The sequence below is a fragment of the Osmerus mordax genome, chromosome 5, assembly GCF_038355195.1.
Source record: "Osmerus mordax isolate fOsmMor3 chromosome 5, fOsmMor3.pri, whole genome shotgun sequence".
Taxonomy (NCBI): domain Eukaryota; kingdom Metazoa; phylum Chordata; class Actinopteri; order Osmeriformes; family Osmeridae; genus Osmerus; species Osmerus mordax.
The window spans coordinates 7,520,579-7,539,917 of NC_090054.1; the positions used below are offsets into that span (position 1 = coordinate 7,520,579).

Below are 19,339 nucleotides of genomic sequence, written 5' to 3' on the forward strand. Positions count from 1 at the left end.
TAAGATGAAAAACTTGTTGGTTAGTTGTAACTGAGTTAACTACTTGTACTCGCTGTAAATTATATTATTGTTGCTTGCTTTCCTACAGGTACACTTGCACTTTTGAGGTTCATGTTGTTTAATTTGTAACTTGTTTAACTACTTGCTCTTATGTTTCTTCCCATTGGCACTTGGTTGCTTATCACAATGTATGCTAATGTTTTGGCTTCCTGCAATGTTTTTTGGGGCCATCTCGTTGTTTATGATCATTGACCTATGCACTTTATGTAAAGCTCTCTCTTGGAAGTCGCTTTGGATAAAAGCGTCTGCTAAATGAATAAATGTAAATGTTAAATAGATCCATTGTGAATATTTGATATGTGCCCTCAGCTAAATGCTAGTGCAATCTACAAGTTGACGTCAGCACTTTTCCACTTTCACGTGCTCCAAAAACTCACTGAAACCATGGCCCTTTGCACATGTTCAAGCTTGAAGCCACGCACACACATTCAAGTCTTTCTGAGGCCGGGTGGGCTCACTGTTTGTTACGCAGACATAATGGCCCACTTTCCCAGACTTGGATTAAGCCTACTCCTAGACTAAAAACTTTTAAATGGAGATCTTTGTATAATCTTTCTCTTACTTAAGGACTAGGCTTAATCCATGTCTAGGAAACTGGGCCTTAGGGCCCTATTTTAACAATCTGAAATGCAAGTATCAAAACGCAAAGCGCAAGTAACTTTGTGGGCGGGACTCCGTCTCGGTTGCTATTTTGGTGGCGGGATAAATGACTTTGCGCCTGGCGCAAATCTAAAATGGGTTGGTCCGAAGTAGCTACATTACTAATGGGCGTGGTTTGGGCGTAACGTGCAATAAACCAACCAGAGCGTCATCTCACATTCCCTTTAAGAGCAGCGCTTGTTCCATGGCGGATTGCTATTATAACGGCGGATTTGCCAGGCGCACGCCAGGAGCGGTTCATAGCCGAGGAGACCGACGTTCTAGTCAGGGGCGTAACAGAGAGAAGTGACATTGTATGGGAAAGGCAGGGCAGTTTTCTCATTGCACTAAATTGCCCGCTCATGCAAATTCTTACATATATTTTATTTTTTTAATTAGTTCTTAGAATTTGTTTAACTATTGTACTTTTTTTAACCCTTGTGTTATCTTCGGTCATTCTGACCCATCAGTCATTATGACCCACCGTCATATTGCGACAACTTTACCGCATACAAAAACAAAGTGAAGCATTTTCTTTTAACTGTTGGGCTGTCTCAGACCCCCCCACATTGCAAAGGTTAAAAGAAATGTATTTTTATTTGTTTTTGTATTGGGTAAACACAACGATGGTTCGTTATGAACCTTTGGGTTATGTGACCCGAAGGCAGCACAAGGGTTAAGACCCGTATATGTTTATTGTTTGCACCTTCCTGCCACAGTAAATTCTGTGTTTGTGTAACAGGCTACATGGCGAATAAACCAAATTCTGATTCTGATGGAGATGGGAGAAGAAACCCACCCAAATTAGCTTCGGTTAAACAGGCGTGGGAGGAAATTGCCACAATTGTTACAAATCAAGTTCACATACATAGATGTAGCGCCCTCTCAAGCCAGTTGACTACGCCACCCCTTGAAGTGGGCTAAATCATATCGGAGCAAGGGGAACTCAATAATGCTATTGCACTGTTTCTTTTTGAGAAAGTATAAAAATTGTCTTTATTAATAAATATTACATAACAGTGGAGTTGGTTGGTCACCAGATAATAATAACATAGGCCTATATGGACACAGTCCAATAGGCTAGAGAAACTTAAGCCGACACAATAAAGTAAAGAATCTACGAGCGGCACCAATGCATCAAACACACATAAAACAAAAGAAAAAGAAAACAGCAACTAGCACTCCTGTGTAGCTGCGAGGGTCTGACACTGCAAGCATATAATACAAACACTGGTAAAAGATACATAAACACTACATCATGATTTGCCCATATTATACTATAACCAGAATAGTACAAGACTGCGGCTACGTTTAATAACGTACCTTGTTACGAACAACAACAACACGGCGTCACTCCCCGGACAGGACATACAGCGGCTCCGCCAACGTCTGCCTTCCTATACAATAGTTAAAGTGGACACTTAGCAAGCTAGTCATCAGTGACGGAAAAACTTAAAGAAACCTTTGCTCAGACATACCTGTCGATTTCACGCAGCACCCGTGTCTGCTACACAGCCCCAGAACCAGTGGTGTTGACAATGAGCTACCGGCTTTAGGACCCCGGGTGTCTATTTATAAGCCTGTGGATAATACGTCAGGTAGCCTAATTAATCGCATCCCCTTTCCCAATTAGTGACGCACTGCTGTATGACAGGAAGAGAGAGACAGAGAGAACCAACTGTGCCACTGGAGAGGGGCAGGGAGTGGGCACCAAACTACTACTTCCTGCCCACTTGCTACATAGAGATTTCTCATGAAAATCTTTTTATAATCAATGAAGAAATGTAACACGCCATAAATCAAAACAATATAACGTAGCTTCGCAGAAAGAAGACCCTGGCCTCGCCAGCAGTGCGCACGGACCAAGCTTGCGCCCCTAAAAATAGCATCTGAATAACACGCCATTGACTTTAGACTTTTTTCCTGGTCAGTGGCGGAATTGTTTTTCTGAAACTGCAAAATAGTGCCAGGGAACGTTTGCGCCGGAACACGCCTTCCTTTTTCGCTGAACCGCCCCCGGGAGTGCAAAGTCATTCCCTAATTTACCGACGTACTGTGTCTGTGGACGGAAAAGTCCGCTTTGCGTCGAGTGCAAACTAGGAATGATACTTGCGTCGTTGACAAAGTCAGTTGCACTGGGTGCAAGATAGGGCCCTTAGGTGTCTAATTTGTGTCCAAATATCATGCTACAGTTTAGTCAATTTTATTTTACTTTTGCACACAAAATAGAGACTTACACTTCTCAGAAAGAATGGGTCTGATCAGAGCATAGGTGGTGCTACAGACCATACCTCAAAGTTGTAACTTTCAAAATGATAGCATTTCGACCCAATCGGGCCGAAATGTCAGAAAGTTTATGTAACAGGGTAGTCGCACTGCTCATCAGTCACTTACACTAGAGCTTTACTCACACCAGGCCTCAAACTCAGGACCTCAGACTCGCAAGCGTGACAACTAACCAGCTACGCCTCCAACAAGCTAGCTTTTCACTGGCTTGGGTAGACTGTACTTATACTGAGGAGTGTGTTTACCATCACATCGGTTACACATGCATGCCACATTGCTCATGGGGAACAAAAAGTCTCAAGAACTCATGAACTTAAAATTGCCCATTGATCCAATTGCCTTATATATTTGTTATATACAATTGGGTATTTGCCTTTGGCAAGGCACAACCTAAATTCTCCCTCATTTATATTAATTACAATTATTTTCCCACCCGTAATTAAATAAACGTGATTTTTTGCACTAGGCCTACATAGACAATGCTTGTATCCGGGCGAAAGTTCCATTTGACGGTTTAGGCATAGTAAAAAAAAAAAAAGAAGATAAAAGTGAAGCTAACGGTAGCTAACTAGCTAGCCACATTCACAAACGTCACTAACATCACAACATCACAAACCAACGTTTAGCAGCTCGTTTACTTCTGGAAGATAGCTAGTTAGTTACCTAAAACGTCAAGACAGCTGCAGAAATGCCACAGACAAAGGCCAGGGTGATAACATAGCTAGCTATGTTTCCACGCTGTGATATCAACACCCTGTATTATGATGATCATAATTCCTTTTGAGCAATTGTTGGAAAAATTGAAGATGTAACTGTTATCCTGTATAAGAATGATTCTGAGTTCAGTATTCCTTGGGTGCAAAGAGAGGCCTACCGCCAAATCTGAACTCTGGGTAAACATACAAGACCCTTATCTTGGGGCTGAGGACTTAGAAGAGGGGGCTGTGGTTGTTTTAAAGGGGTGATTGACTGTTTTTTTTGTGTATTTCACACTGTTCCTTAAGGTCTCCGAATAGGGTATGTAACATTGGTTGAGTTGAAAATGGCCCCGGTGCTGTTCTATGCCCCCTGATAGATCCTCTGAAATTTTCCCGGGAAAAAACACTAGCTTTTACTCCTTTTATGGTATGCTCATTACTATTTAGATGAGCTGCGCGCTGATTGGTTGGTTTTCAACGAGTGAAGCTGGGGAGCAAAAACGCAACACGGTCAACAGCACTCACTGAAACACTGAAGGTAGAGACTTGAAATAAAAACGTGCAAATAAATCTATTGTGTCTACACAACAGTTTAACAGATTGACTAGATATCATTTGAAATGATAACGTTAGTTGTTTCCACTTCTGTTGTGAAAGCAAACTGGATTGACTTAGGTGGGTAGAACGTTACAGTTTATAGCAACCAAACTATATCGTGATTCAACTCAGCTTCAGTTAACTAGCTCTAGACATCTTGCTGAAAAATAACCTGACAAAGATCTGGACAAACATGCATCGTTATTGTAGATTTACGTAACAACACGGGTTATTTATTTGAATGAAACAGTCAGGAACATGAAACAACATTAGCCCCATTGCCAATAAACTAGGCTAAATCATCACACATTCTACCTATGCTCTTGCGTTAGCAAGCTAAACTAGTTTAAATGCCTGCAGTCTAGGTGTTTTCGCTATCTAGCTTTTCTTGCATTCCTTGCAAATCAGCGTTAATAAAAAGCAGATGAGCTAGAGTCTAGCTAACATTGACTAGACGGGCATGGCTGACGTTTGTCTATACCGTAGCGTAGAAGATCCCTGTGCAGTTCGACCCTCGACACATTTGCGCGAACCATTTCAACAAGGACGGTTTTGAAAACCTGCTAAGGTAAAGTATGTTGATGTGTCTAGAAACGTATTTATCATTCTACCTATGCTAGATACAGGAGACGTTAGCATTGCTAATAACTGTGACCGACAAAATCATACTGTAGCCTACTTACAGCTTGCGGTTGCGATGAACGTACGGTCGGAACAGCACATCTTTTCAGGTTCAGCTTCTTAGCAAATTCTGCTTGAAATTGTCCAAGGTTGTCAAAACTGTCTTGGGTGAAATGTTCAGAGCAAATGAATAATTGAGTGTCGAACTTCGCCGGGATCTTCTCATAGACAAACAGCAGCCATGCCTGTCGAATGTTTGGCTCCTTGGGAAGATTATGAGTGTTAGCCTTCCCTGTACAGCCTGGAACACAGCATTTACGACAAAGATACAGACCAGAGCCAAAAAAGGCGGTCCCGGACTGACGTCAGTCCGGTGGCTTTGTTGAAAAGATAGCGTTTTACAGCCAATTCTTTTCATTTTGAGATTTGCATAGGAAAGAGGTGTCAATGGACTTTGAGGTTCACTGTATGTTCATTTTACCCACCGAACTGTCGTTATTCAACTATGACAAGGTAAAATCGGTTTTGCAATCAATCACCCCTTTAAGGTGATTGATTTTTGTTTTTGGCTATCTTGTTGTTATGATCAGTGACCTATGCACTTTGTAAAGCTCTCTCTTGGAAGTCGCTTTGGATAAAAGCATCTGCTAAATGAATAAATGTAAGATACTGTGCGACAAGGACTATAGGTGGAGACGCAAGGTCTGGTGACCATTTGTTGACACTTAGAAAACTGCAAGTGGCAGCTCGGATCTAAGATGGATTCGAGAGACCGCAGATAGAGTGTGGCTAGTTTGGTTTGTTAAACGTTTTAGATCAACACTTGTATTATTGTTTTTGTTGATTTTATGTAAAGCACTTTGAGCTGCAATTCTTGTATGAAAAGTGCTATATAAATAAGGTCTTACTTACTTACTTACTTACTTACTTATGTGAAGGAGCTTTTACGACATCAGGAGATCCTGTTGTTGTGTTTCAATCAGGGTTGATGTCGTAAACACGCACACACGTAAACACGCGCGCCAGGTCTATGCAAGGGAGCCAATGAAGAAGAGCCATGGGACATTTGCATGCCTTTGTTTTAACCAATGACTGTCAAGAGCGATTCTGTTTAAATAGCTAGCTAGCACAACATGCTAGCAGACAAACTTGTAGCACAATGGCGTGTGTTGTTTTTGTCTCCTTGTGGGCTGGCCGCAAGCAATAAAGCTTTCTTAAACTTGTTCACCGACTGACTGTGCAATGCTTGATAGATTAATATTCCTGACAGCAATCGACGCCATTCAATATTCCAATGATTGGAGTAGATAAGAGCAAGGCGGTTTTCCCTATTTACAGCGCGGATAGCCGGTCACATCTCATGACCCCCTAGTCTTCGGAACAGGAACGTTGTTATTGACACAATGATCATTCTACATTGGCGGATATCCCGGAGGGGACACAACACCCCCAATCCTTGGCAAAATACGATTTGTCCCCCCCAATATACATTACAATAGGGATGGGTATCGAGAACCGGTTCTTGTTTAGAACCGGTTCCCAGTGAATCGATTCCTTGGAATCGTTAGCAAAATTCCTCAACGATTCTGTTAACGATTCTCTGTGCCGTTAAACTATTAAAATGCTAAGTTTAATAATGGATTAAAAATCGCGAACATCTGTCTGAATAAACTATAAAAGTTCGCGCATAAGACAGACTGCAGCAAACATGGCAACTAGGAAGAATCGTTCTAAAGTTTGGTTGTATTTCACACGACAAAATGACAACAACGCCACTTGTAAAGCGTGTAAAAAGTCTATTTCGTCGAAGGGAGGAAATACTACAAATATGAAGAAGCATTTGAACACACAGCATGGAATGAACTACTGGAACGTCATGTGTTCGATGCATGCAGCAGCGCAGCTAACGTTCGCGCTTCATTTCAAACTATCTAAGGTAGAGCTAAACTGCTCAAAAGTGATCACAACCACTTGTTACTGTGTGAAGCAATTTGCCTTTTTATTGTGTGTAGTCGATCTAGTTATCTTCTGTCCCGTCGTTTGAAGCATACATTTTAGCTCCGGCATTAGTCTCACATTAGTATTGATCTTATTGATCATTTCACGTTATCGGGGCGGCGTGTGTTATCAGCAAACGTTCGCGTGTCGCATTATTAAACTGAGCATATCGATTTTTAATACATTATTAAACTTAGCATTTTAATTGTTTAACCTTTTAATAGTCCTGTTAAATGTGCCTGAAAACGCCTAAACAACATACCCAAAGTACATTGAAAGCTGTTGTTGAACCATTTGGAGTACATGCATGTAAATGGTCTCTTTTGAAAGGTGACACTGAAGTTATTTCCCGTGTTGTTAGGACCCCTGTAACGCTTGGGACACACTGGCTGCGAAGCGCCCGGACACGCCGCACAGCGCCACGATCGGCTACGATCTAGCAAAAGCTGTTCACACCAGACGCGCAGCTACTATGAGCTTTCCTTTACGCTGACATGGTACATAAACATGGCATTGGCTATATCCCAGCATTGATCCTTATCTACGTTGTCCTTGTAAAATTGTTGCTGACATACAACAACTCCCTGTGCTTTTCAACTTCGAGAATTAATTTGATGCTGATTTTAGAAATCGACTTGGGGGTTCTCTCTCAGTAGGCTATGTCTGCGTGTGTGTTGTGTGCAACGCGTGACAACTCGTTTCTCTCAAACAAACAAAACAACTACGGGCATGCTAGCTCAACGGATCAATCCGTTTATTTTCGTTTTCATCAGGGTAAACACATGTAAAGGACGTTCATTACCAACATTGTGTAATTATAAAGTCTACAACTTTACAAATGTTCACCGTAGTCTACAATTAATGGAGTAAAATCTTAATAACATGTTTTTTTATTCAAATATATCAACTAATATGGTGTATTTCATCATCCTGCAGCCGATTTCTCAAGCGTCTCGCGAAAAAATTAGACCAGCTGCCGAAACGATCGCTGCAGATCGCAGGCGATCGCAGGCAATCGCGGCGCTTCGCGGCCAGTGTGGTAGGTCCCATTTGATAACATGGGCGCCGAAAGAAAAAAGGAGGCGCTTCCAGGCGCGTCGCAGCAGATCGCAGGCAGTGTGTCCCAGGCGTAAGTCCTACTGGTGTTGAGTAATAGAAGCTTGAACACAAGGAAACTGAAAGTTACTATCTCCGACTAGATTTTGTTTTGAAAACAGAGGCCTGAAGAGGCCTAGAGGTGGTAGGTATTAGCTCATTTCAGAGCCAGTCAAAGCCAGTTTGAGAAATTTGTTTAGAACGAGTGTGTGTGTGGGGGGGTGCAGGACGCACAGACCTATGGCTGTAGAGGGGAACATCGATAAGAGAATCGATAAGGAATCGAATCGATAAGCAGGAATTGATAAGGTGTCGGAATCGTTAAAATCTTAACAATACGCATCCCTACATTACAACGTCGGTAATGTGTCACAGCACTTCTTTTGGTGTCCCCCCTCAAAATTAGCTCTTGATAACATTTCATGTAATTGTCCCCCCCCCCCGAAAGTATATATGACATTTTCGCCCCTGCACTTCTTGTAAATTTGTTAGGCCTACTGTAATTAGCCAGTTTTCCAGAAATACATTTCAAGCTTATTTACGATTTTGGGGGCATTTGTCAATTTGCATAGTGACAACGTTGTTAGATATAGGATAGGACCATTTTTACACAGGATTGCCCAATTTCTTTGTTTTGATGCAACTTTTTCAACTCTGTAAGGCTGCAAGAGGGAATGGTGATAGGCTAAATGGAAATTACAAGAGAACCCTGTTTCATTCTACACTTCAATCTTAGTATTTTGAAGTGTAAATGCCATCTTCATAAATAATAAGAATGCATACTTATACAGAAATATCAGTTGTACAATTTCAGTAACAAAACAGACCATCGGCAACCAACACAAGCACACCTCACAATTTCCCCAGAAATTGTACCCTCTCTAGTTTTGTATATATTTGTGAGATACATGTCTCTACAATGTCAATTTAAAAATTGTCCTCAGTTTTCAAGAGGATTCCATAATTGCTGCTTGCACCTATATTTGTTGCTGTCTTTGTTCAAATGTTTATATTGTTTAAAGATCCCATGACATGCTGTTTTTGGATGCTTTTGTATAGGCTTTAGTGGTCCCCAAATACTGTATCTGAAGTCTCTTTCCCGAAATTCAGACTTGGTGCAGAATTACAGCCACGACGAGCAGTCCCACAATGAGCTTTCCTCAGGAAGTGCCGTTTCTGTGTCTGTAGCTTTAAATGCTATGAGGAAGAAAGAAGTGGGGCTAACTGCCATGCTTCGGTCTTTTGCAAGCCATGATGTCTCTCTCTATGATGGAAAAAAACCTAGCTCATTTTCTCATTGGTGGGCCAAATTCTCCGTGCGGGCAAAGCAGAGAAAGGGGAGGTAACCTTCCCTCTTATGACGACATAACATTTACATTTAGTCATTTAGACATAAGGAGAAGGTTTTCAAAATCGAGCGTTTGAGCTTTAATTTTCTCAAAGGCGGAGAAGAATACCCAGGGCTTGGTTTACACTTATCAACATTTCTAGCCACTGCAGGACCAAAGGCAGGCTAGGAGAACTCATATTCATGTTAAATAACCTCCTAAAGTGAAATTTTCATGTCATGGGACTTTTAAACGTTGTATAGTTTAGTTTTTTGTCTGTTGTATGTGTTATTTTCTTCTTATTCATTTCTGTATTACCTTTTATTTTTCCTGTCACTCTGCTACTGAAACATTCAAATTTTCCCGCTTGTGGATCAATAAAGTGTTATCTTATCTTACACACACCAACATACACCAGAGGCGCTGACCTTCATGCTTTGTGATAATACTACTGGTTACTGATCAGCTGTATATGGTGCATGACAATCAGTAACTTTAGGACAAGCATAGTAACTGTGTGTGGTCTATGTTCCAGAGATAGAACGCGGGAGTTGTGGAGACCCGGGAGTGCCTGCTTACGGAAAAAGAACTGGGGTCAGGTTTCTCCATGGCGATACATTGACGTTTGAGTGCCAAGCGGCCTTCGAGTTGGTGGGGGAGAGGAGCATCTCCTGCCAGCAGAACAACCAGTGGTCCGGCAACAAGCCCTCCTGCGTCTGTAAGACCCAAGGCTAAATAGGAACTGGAAAACAGATTTGTTGTGTCTGACAAACCATGTGGGTGTGTGTCAATTTGTGAATGTTAGTGTGGATGTTCTTGTGCGTATGGTTGCCTGTGTGTCATAATGAATTTGAATGTAATTCCTCAATTAAAAAAAACAACAACTAAAAAGTGTGTCTGTGTCCCCCTCAGTTTCCTGCTTCTTCAACTTCACAGCCCCGTCAGGCACCATCCTTTCCCCGAACTACCCAGAAGAGTATGGCAACAACATGAACTGTGTGTGGCTCATCATTTCGGAGCCGAGCAGCAGGATCCACCTGCTCTTCAGCGACTTTGAGCTGGAACCACAGTTTGACTACCTGATCGTCAAGGATGACGGGTTGACAGAGACCACCACCTTTGGGACATTCTCTGGTAAAGACGTCCCATCTCAGATTGCCAGTAATGGACACATCATGAGGCTGGAGTTTCAGTCGGACCACTCCAATACTGGAAAGGGATTTAACATCACGTATACAAGTAAAGTATAGTCTCTTATTAGACTACCATTACTGTATTACCAGATGCAAATGAACGAATGAAGTGAAGTGAATGAAGAATGATCTTTTATGCTCTTGACCAAAAGGCCTTTGAGTTGTCTCCCCGTCTAGGGGAGTCAGGTGGCTGAGGGGTTAGGGAAGCAGGCTAGTAATCTGAAGGTTGCCAGTTCGATTCTCGGCCGTGCCAAATGACGTTGTGTCCTTGGGCAAGGCACTTCACCCTACTTGCCTCGGGGGAATGTCCCTGTACTTCCTGTAAGTCGCTCTGGATAAGAGCGTCTGCTAAATGACTAAATGTAAATGTAAATGTCTTAATTCCACTTAATATTCAGAAAAGGACATATGACAAATGAAAACATGATTGAGCTTTTTTTCCTCCCAATACAACAGTTTTTAAACCCCTGGGAATTGTCTACCTTTGTATTAACATTTTAATGCATATTTTAATGCAAATTATGTTTTTTGTCGGCCTTCAGACATTTTGAAACTGTAAACAAGAGATAATAGATAGATACAACATAACCGGAGGGCTGCTTTACACCTGGGAGGTAAACAGGATACAGGACAGATCTCTCTCTCTCCGTCTTTTCTTTTTGGTGTTTTAAAGAAAAAGTAAATAGCGGAGCAGGGGTCTCCCTCGGGCTTCTAGTACAGGCATCGACAGGCCCACCACAGTGGTGGGGGAATGGCGGGAAGTTAATGGATTTATGTTGTGGACACCCTGAGCTGAAATGAGGTCCGAGTATTGGCTGTCCCCAACCCCTGCCGATATCCTGTGATAACACATTTACCTCTCTCTCTCTCTCTCTCTCTCTCTCTCTCTCTCTCTCTCTGCCTGGTATTATTTTCTCTTTCTACCTCATCTCCTATCTCTCCACTCACTTCACTCTCTCTTCACTGTATCCTCTCACTCCTTTCCTTTCTGTGGAAGCTCTTCTATCTACCTCATGCTGCATTAAGGCATTGAAATAGAATACCTTCCAATACACTCCAGTCATTTTAGGGATGCAGAGAGCTGTCATGAATGAGGTTGTGTGTGTATTTCCCTGCAGCATTTGGTCAGAATGAGTGCCACGACCCTGGCATCCCAGTGAACGGGCAACGTGTCGGTGAGCATTTCCTTCTGGGCAGCTCAGTGGTTTTCAGCTGTGACGAGGGCTTCATCAAGACGCAGGGCTCTGAGGTCATCACCTGTATCATCCAGGATGGCAACGTGGTATGGAGCGCTACCGTGCCCCGCTGTGAAGGTAAGCAACGGAACACACTCATGCTTGCACGCATGCACATACATGCACAGTCTTGGTGAAAAGGTATTTGTGTATCTGTGTGTGTGTGTCAGCTCCCTGTGGAGGCCACCTAACAGCTCCTACAGGTGTTCTACTGTCTCCTGGCTGGCCTGGCTACTACAAAGACTCCCTAAGCTGTGAGTGGGTGATTGAGGCCAGGAGAAACCACGCCGTGAAGATCTCCTTCGACCGGTAAGCCTCACCTCAATCATATACATTTCACTCTCTTCTCTCACACTCTCTTGCTCTCTCTCCCTCTTTTTTATCTTTAGCTTACCTTTGAGTATTTGTTTTTGTGCGTATGAGCAGGTTCCAGACAGAGGTCAATTATGACACGTTGGAGATAAGGGACGGCCCCTCCAACTCCTCCCCTCTGATTGGTGAATATCATGGCACGCAGGCCCCCTACTTCCTGATCAGCACCTCCAACTACATGTACCTCTTGTTTACCTCCGACAACAGCCGCGCCAGCCTTGGATTTCAGATACGCTACGAAAGTACGTCATTACCACCAGGGGTCATGTTCAGGATTAGATTCAGAGATAGCACAGGAATCCTGCTACATATGACAATAGGTTCGTCAAGAAATTGCCTGAAGCTGTACTGACCCAGTTCTGTCTCCTGATAGGTGTGATGATGGAAACAGATTCATGTTTGGACCCAGGGATCCCCGTGAACGGGAAACGTCATGGCAACAGTTTTGTGATTGGCTCGAGGGTGTCCTTCAGCTGTGATCTAGGCTACACCCTAAGTGATGACGAGCCAATTGTCTGTGAGAGGAACCATCAGTGGAACCACGCTCTTCCCAGCTGTGATGGTATGACCACATTTTGGTGTTTGTACCTCCTGTCTCCTTTCTCTTATTCACAGCATACATTCAGTCATCATCCAGTCCCCTCACATCCAGACAGGCAGCAGAGGGATTGTTTGCTTATAGCTAACGTACAGTCTTCTGATCCGGGTGGGGGTCAATTTCCTTCCTCAATTTCCTTTTCCCCTGCTCTTTGGGGAGCTGAGGTCATTTATTGTTGATGAGGGAACTGACAGGAATTATTTACCAGCAGAACACCACTGACTAGATAGACATACAGACTGTGAGAGAGAGAGAAAGAGTGAGGGAGTGAGAGAGGGATATTATAATGAAGAGAGGGAGAGACATTGAGAGAGAGGAAGAGAAATGGTAGGAGGAGTGTCATCCTGGCAGATTATCATAGTGCTCCCCAGGCATGTTGATAACGCGTGCTGCATGAGTCCGTTTAATCACCAGCATTTCGCTTGCCTGCCGGCTCAGGGCTAATATAGAATGTCAATCCATACATTATTTTGTGACCTATTCACATGCCTTACTATAACCCCAGTGCACACATATACACACTCTGGTTTTCTCTTCACCCCCCCTCCACATTCTTACCCTCCTCCACAGTAAACACATATACACCGTATTTAAACATGGGTGTTTATAGCAAACACATTTACCCCACTAAAGATGGGGTAATCATGGTAATTGTTCCATATTAGCCTTTTTCCTGTATTGTATCCCTGTGAGAAATCCCTGCTGTGCAGATACTGATTGATTGGTGATGCTGTAAGACTTTGCTGTTCTGGTTGTATATGGAATGAGGTAACTTCTCATTTCATTCCCAAGCCTGGCTTTTTCCTCAAAATGTCCAGCTCCCTTCTTCATGTTTGGTTGAGCTCCTATCTATCGTCCAACCACAACCTGATTTCTCTTATCATCACTAGTAGTCTCGGCTCCACTCGCACAGCACTGATACACAGCTGCTAAAGTTTGTTTCTAAACTGTACAAAGTGCAGGGAGACCCCCTCCCCACACAGACGTGCCCTACTCGTCCTCCTCTTCTCCCTCCCCTTTTCTCCCCTACTCTCCCTCACTTACCGTAGTTGCTTTTCTCAGGCTCTGACCCAGTTTCAGCAACCCTGATGGAGCACTTCTAATGTTTCTGTTGCTCTGTGCTGCTTTCACTGCTATTGGCATAATCATCAACATCATGATTTTTACTCATCGTCTTCAGCATCTGTATTTAAATTCTCTTTCATTTGTTCCAAATATTCCCCAAATTGATATATGGACACTCATTATTAAGCATTCACTGTGAAAACTTGACATGTGATATGTTAAGGTTGTACTATATTTTCTCTCCGAGCCAGTTTCTAACTGTCATGTTTTCTCAATCCAGCATTATGTGGAGGCTACATCTATGGTAAAACAGGAACCATCCTGTCTCCTGGCTTCCCTGACTTCTACCCCAACTCCCTGAACTGCACCTGGACCATAGAGGTGTCCCATGGAAAAGGTACAATCAAACCTACATGATGACATTAAGATAGCCAGATAACAGTTATAACTCAATTAGTCAGATAGTTGGAAATGCACTGTAGCTTATTAGTAAGTCAGTTTGTTAGTTAGTTTCCAGTGTTTTTATTTCCTGCATCTTCAGGTGTCCAGATGGTGTTCCACACATTCCACTTGGAGGAGAACCATGACTACCTTCTGATCACAGAGGACGGAAGCTTTACAGAACCAGTGTCCAGACTCACTGGCTCCATCCTGCCCCCCTCTGTCAAGGCTGGTCTCTACGGAAACTTCAGTGCTCAACTGCGCTTCATCTCAGACTTCTCCATGTCCTATGAGGGCTTCAACATCACCTTCTCAGGCAGGCCAATGAATGCCTGCTCTGATATGACGAGTGTCAGGCTTTTGACTATTACATTCCTCAAATAAATCAAGTCTGTCTTTTTGTTTGTCTGTGTGTGCCTGTCTCTCTGAACATGAACATTGGAATCTGCTAGAATTTAACACAAACTATACACAATTTCGGATAATACCCTTGTTTTACAGTTTTTCTCGATTGCTAAGACATATTTCTTGAAACAGTCACCCATTTTCTCAAACTGTAAACACAAAACCAAATCTTCAAACTAAATTTCCAAAAGGGTCTCTTCTGGCAAAATCAAACACTCTCCCCTAAACCATTTAACTTGTGCTCAAAATCAAACAATGCTTTCAGATCATAAACACAGCAAATCAATATATAAACACTATGGAGCAATCATTAGACACAACACAATAAAATTGAGAACACTGCATCCAGGGCATGTAGTTACATGTAAAGACACATTTGTTTAAGTATACACAGTAAATGCATTTATGTAGCAATAAAGAAAATGGATTTTGGATTTTGAAACACTGGATTTTGGTGTTTCAACACCCATTGACACTTTCCTGATGTATGACTATGTTTAGCCTGTGTTCTGCACTTCTCTTTCACCAACCCTCTCTGGAGGAGGGGATCCCTCACTGAATTGCTCCTCCCAAGGTTTCTTCCATTTCTTCTCCTCTAGTGAGTTTCTGGGAGTTTTTCCTTGTCTTCCTTGAGGGTTTAGGTTGGCTGAGGGGCAGTTCTATGGGCGTATGTGAAGCCCTCTGTGACATTGCTTGTAAAAAGGGCTGTACAAATACTGTAAATTAGATTCGAAAATATTACAGTAACCATCACAACTTAGTACTGTCAACAAAGAACAAAGAAAAACGGGATAAAAACCCTCTGGTGTACTGGATCCAGCCTTGAAAACACTCCACACCTATGTCACCACAGGCCAGTTCAATTGTGTATTTATTTTTTACCCTGGTATATGGGTTTCGGTCATAGACCTTCCACCGCCACACAAAGAAAAACTCTTAAATTTGATTGATAAAAGGGATGTATGGTGGAAGGTAAACATTTATAGTAGAAAATGTTGATTGATGTTGAACTTTTCACATATACGGACACAACGGTGAAAGCTGACATTGTCCAAAACCACCATTAGAAACAAGTGTGAACAATTTTGAGTCATTGTGTTTCACAGATGACAACTGTGTTGTAGTTGTGTTTACTGTTTGCCGCCTGTGTTTACAATTTTGCATCACAAGTGCATCACAGTGCAAAATGTTTTTAGTGAATGAGAATGTGTTTAGAGTTTTGCCAAAAGAGTGTCTGATTCGACAAATGGGTTCAGGCCACTAAACATTTCATTCAGAGAATGGGGTTTAGTGTTTTAGCAATTGTGAAAAACTGTAAATAAAGTTATCAAGTCTGACACTATACAAATGAACCATACAGTAACAACAACATATAAATCAGCCCCACTCACCTGTATGTGTGCCTGCCCTCTACCAGAGTACATTCTGGAGCCATGTGAGGACCCTGGCGTGCCTGCCTACAGTCGAAGGATGGGTTTCCAGTTTGGGGTGGGAGATTCTCTTATCTTCTCCTGTTTCCTTGGTTACCGTTTGGAAGGGGAGCACAAAATCACCTGCTTGGGGGGTGGACGCAGGGTCTGGAGCGATGCCCTCCCCAGGTGCGTGGGTATGTATACACAGTCTGTTATACACATAAACAATTATGCACATCTGCACAGTGCAGGAATGCTTATATCAAAGTGCATTGTGGGTTGCCAGGCAACATCTGGGTCCTTACCTGCAGCACTACACCTGAATACCAAACAACTTCCTAAACAAAACGCACAATACTTTTGTTCTGTGCTCTTTGGGGCAGCGCATGATTGGTCCAGAGATGTAGAAAGAGAGCAATAGCTGTCAAGAGATTCTGCTTCAAACTAAATGCTAGTATCCTCTTCATCCTTGCTCTCCATCTCTCATGCTCTCTCTCTGTTTTTCTTGCTGTCTCTCAATTTCTTTCTTGCTTTTGTCGTGAAAAAGTTTGTAAGTTCTCCTTTAGTGTGGAATATTCTAAGCCTTGAAATGAAGAATAATTCTAAGTCTTGAAGTGAAGAATAATTCAAAGGGCCCTATCTTGCACCCAGCGCAATTGACTTTGTACACCGACGCATGTATCATTCCTATTTTGCACCCGACGCACAGCAGACTTTTCCCTCCACAGACGCACGTCGGTAAATTAGGGAATGAACTTGCGCTCCCGGGGGCGGTTCAGCGAAAAGACGAGGCGTGTTCCGGTGCAAACGTTCCCTGGTGCTATTTTGCAGTTTCAGAAAACAATTACAGACCAGGAAAAACGTAGTCTAAAGTCAGTGACGCGTTATTCAGATGCTATTTTAATGACGCATGCTTTGCCATAATGTTGGGTATACACAACGCGCATACACTTTGCTTCTCTCATCTACACAGACGCAACAGTTCCCATTTTTGCAAATCATACATAATTACAAGGAAAAATATTACCACACAAGGGAAATCATTGTGGATGTGGATGAAGATGTGAAAAAAAGCATAAATCTAGCATACACATTTACCCAAATTATTCAGGCTAATTGCAGTAATGGTAACGGTAAAAAGCAATGGTTAAAAATGCCTGTTTAACCTAAGCTAATTTAGGTGAGTTTCTCTTTTACGGCTATGACAAGAACGTCGGTCTCCTCGGTTGTGAACCGCTCCTAGCGTGCGCCTGGCAAATCCGCCATGGAACAAGCGCGCCTGCTTTTAAAGATCCTGTAAAGTAAATTACATGTTTGGCTTTAAGTACATTATATACTTGTGAAATGAATTCCTGAAAGCATGTGCAAAGCGCTAAAACTTTGTCGCACTGAAATGTGGAGTTAGACCGAAGAACAGTTTTCTCTTCCGTTTTCAGATCAGGTTTTAATGGGCGGAGCCATAAACTACCTATCTACATCATTTCGACCTATCTACGTCAGATCACTGAATGGTTCCTCCTGCTGTACTGTTATTGTAGCCTACATCAGCTAGCTAGCTAGCTTCAGGATGTCTCCCTCCACCCGCAACTGCATCTTCCCTGGATGCAAGAACTTCAGCTGCGCTGCAACACTATTTAATTTCCCTATTGATGAGGAAAGGAAAAATAGGTGTATTGATTTTGTGAAGAGCCACGCTGATGGAGAGCTTCGGATAAACTCCAACAGCCGCCTCTGCAGTGACCATTTCACGGCGGATAGTTTTAACATGGACCAGAAACAGACGGGGTTCACCAACACACTGCTTCTCTTGCAGCGTGGAGCCGTAGGGAGTCAGGTGGCTGAGCGGTTAGAGAATAGGGCTAGTAATCAGAAGGTCACTGGTTCGATTCCCGGACGTGCAAAATTTACATTTAGTCATTTAGCAGACGCTCTTATCCTCCTTCGGTCGCACCTGGAACATCCACCGACGCCAGCAGTTCATCACTCAGTTCTGTGTGCTTGTTATAATTATACTAGATAACTTTTCCAGAGGTATCTCTGCTATGAGTTAGTGCAAACCGCTAACTTGATATTAGGCTACTTAGAGTAGAATGATGGTATTTTGGTGAAATGGTAGCTAATGTGTTAGAAGTAGCCTAGTTGGAGAGCTCACTGTCTGCTGTCTCTGGTGTCCATTTTTACTGTTACAGCTCAGGGGAACATTTCATTTATATGCATCTGTATGTTTCACTCATTGAACAAATAAATTCTAATTATATACTGTTTTGTTCGGCTTGACGTAGCGTCCATTATCTGGGTCGTAGGTAGCTTACTTGAGAGAGGTGGGGCCTTCCAGCGAGGGGCAGAGCTTCAGCTCCTTCAGGCGACACGCCCCCCCCAGTCTCGAACAGAGAAGACTGCTGATTTTCTTACGATTTCAAAGCCTAATTTAACACACTTGTCATTGTTTTTTTTTCATTCGAATTTGGATGGGTAGTTAATAACACATTATTCTGTGGTGTGGTGAACTTGAAACTCGTTTTTAATTCCACTTTACAGGATTTTTAAAGGGAATGTGAGATGACGCTCTGATTGGTTTATTGCACGTTACGCTCAAACCACACCTATGAGTAATGTAGCTACTTCAGACCAACCCATTTTAGGTTTGCGTCGGGTGCAAGAGACATTTATCCCGCCGGTATACTTAAGTCTTGACAAGTGAAAAATAATTCAAAGTCTTAACAAGTGAAATATTTGTAAGTGTTGAAGTGGGCCTGATCCTAAGTCCAAAAGACGCACTGGAACTCAGAGTTTGATGCAAAGAGTTACTTGACACAGGGTGACAAAGTATCCAACTGTGTTCCTGGGAGCAGACTGCCCGTTTCTCACAAGACAGTCCCTTATATACTGTATTTTCTTCCCATTATTTGTGTCAATTTTGCTATTGGTACTTTTCTGTTGGTGACAGTTTCTACGCTTTGTCACCCAATTGGCTCCTGTTCTGGGGTTTCTGATTACAAATGCTGTACCACGTTGGCATCTCTGACCTTACATAAATTTGACCATGTCCAGGCCCCTGTTGGGTGTACACCAGGGGTGTAGCCACGGGTAGGCCTGGGTAGGCACAGGCCTACCCAATTTGTTCTAAGGCCTACCCAAAAACGAAAATATCTCCAAAGAATTATGCACCGGGTGCACATCGCAAAGTAAATAAGTAAAAAAACTGAAAAGATGCCTATCCATCTTTTTCTAGGCCTACCCAAAAAGATTATTCTGGCTACACCCCTGGTGTACACACATCAACTTTCTTCTAATTG

At 42.6% G+C, this 19,339-nt stretch overlaps 1 protein-coding gene across 1 annotated transcript in view; it reads left to right on the forward strand.

Annotated features, from left to right (window-relative positions):
* The window catches only part of LOC136943695 (CUB and sushi domain-containing protein 1-like), a 402,237-nt gene that overhangs the window by 154,855 nt on the left and 228,043 nt on the right, over nucleotides 1-19,339 (forward strand). Inside the window, 9 exon segments of the mRNA XM_067237118.1 lie at nucleotides 9,858-10,040; nucleotides 10,235-10,561; nucleotides 11,634-11,828; nucleotides 11,921-12,059; nucleotides 12,177-12,364; nucleotides 12,496-12,684; nucleotides 14,066-14,182; nucleotides 14,327-14,542; nucleotides 16,049-16,237. Coding sequence (XP_067093219.1) covers nucleotides 9,858-10,040; nucleotides 10,235-10,561; nucleotides 11,634-11,828; nucleotides 11,921-12,059; nucleotides 12,177-12,364; nucleotides 12,496-12,684; nucleotides 14,066-14,182; nucleotides 14,327-14,542; nucleotides 16,049-16,237 — 1,743 coding nt within the window.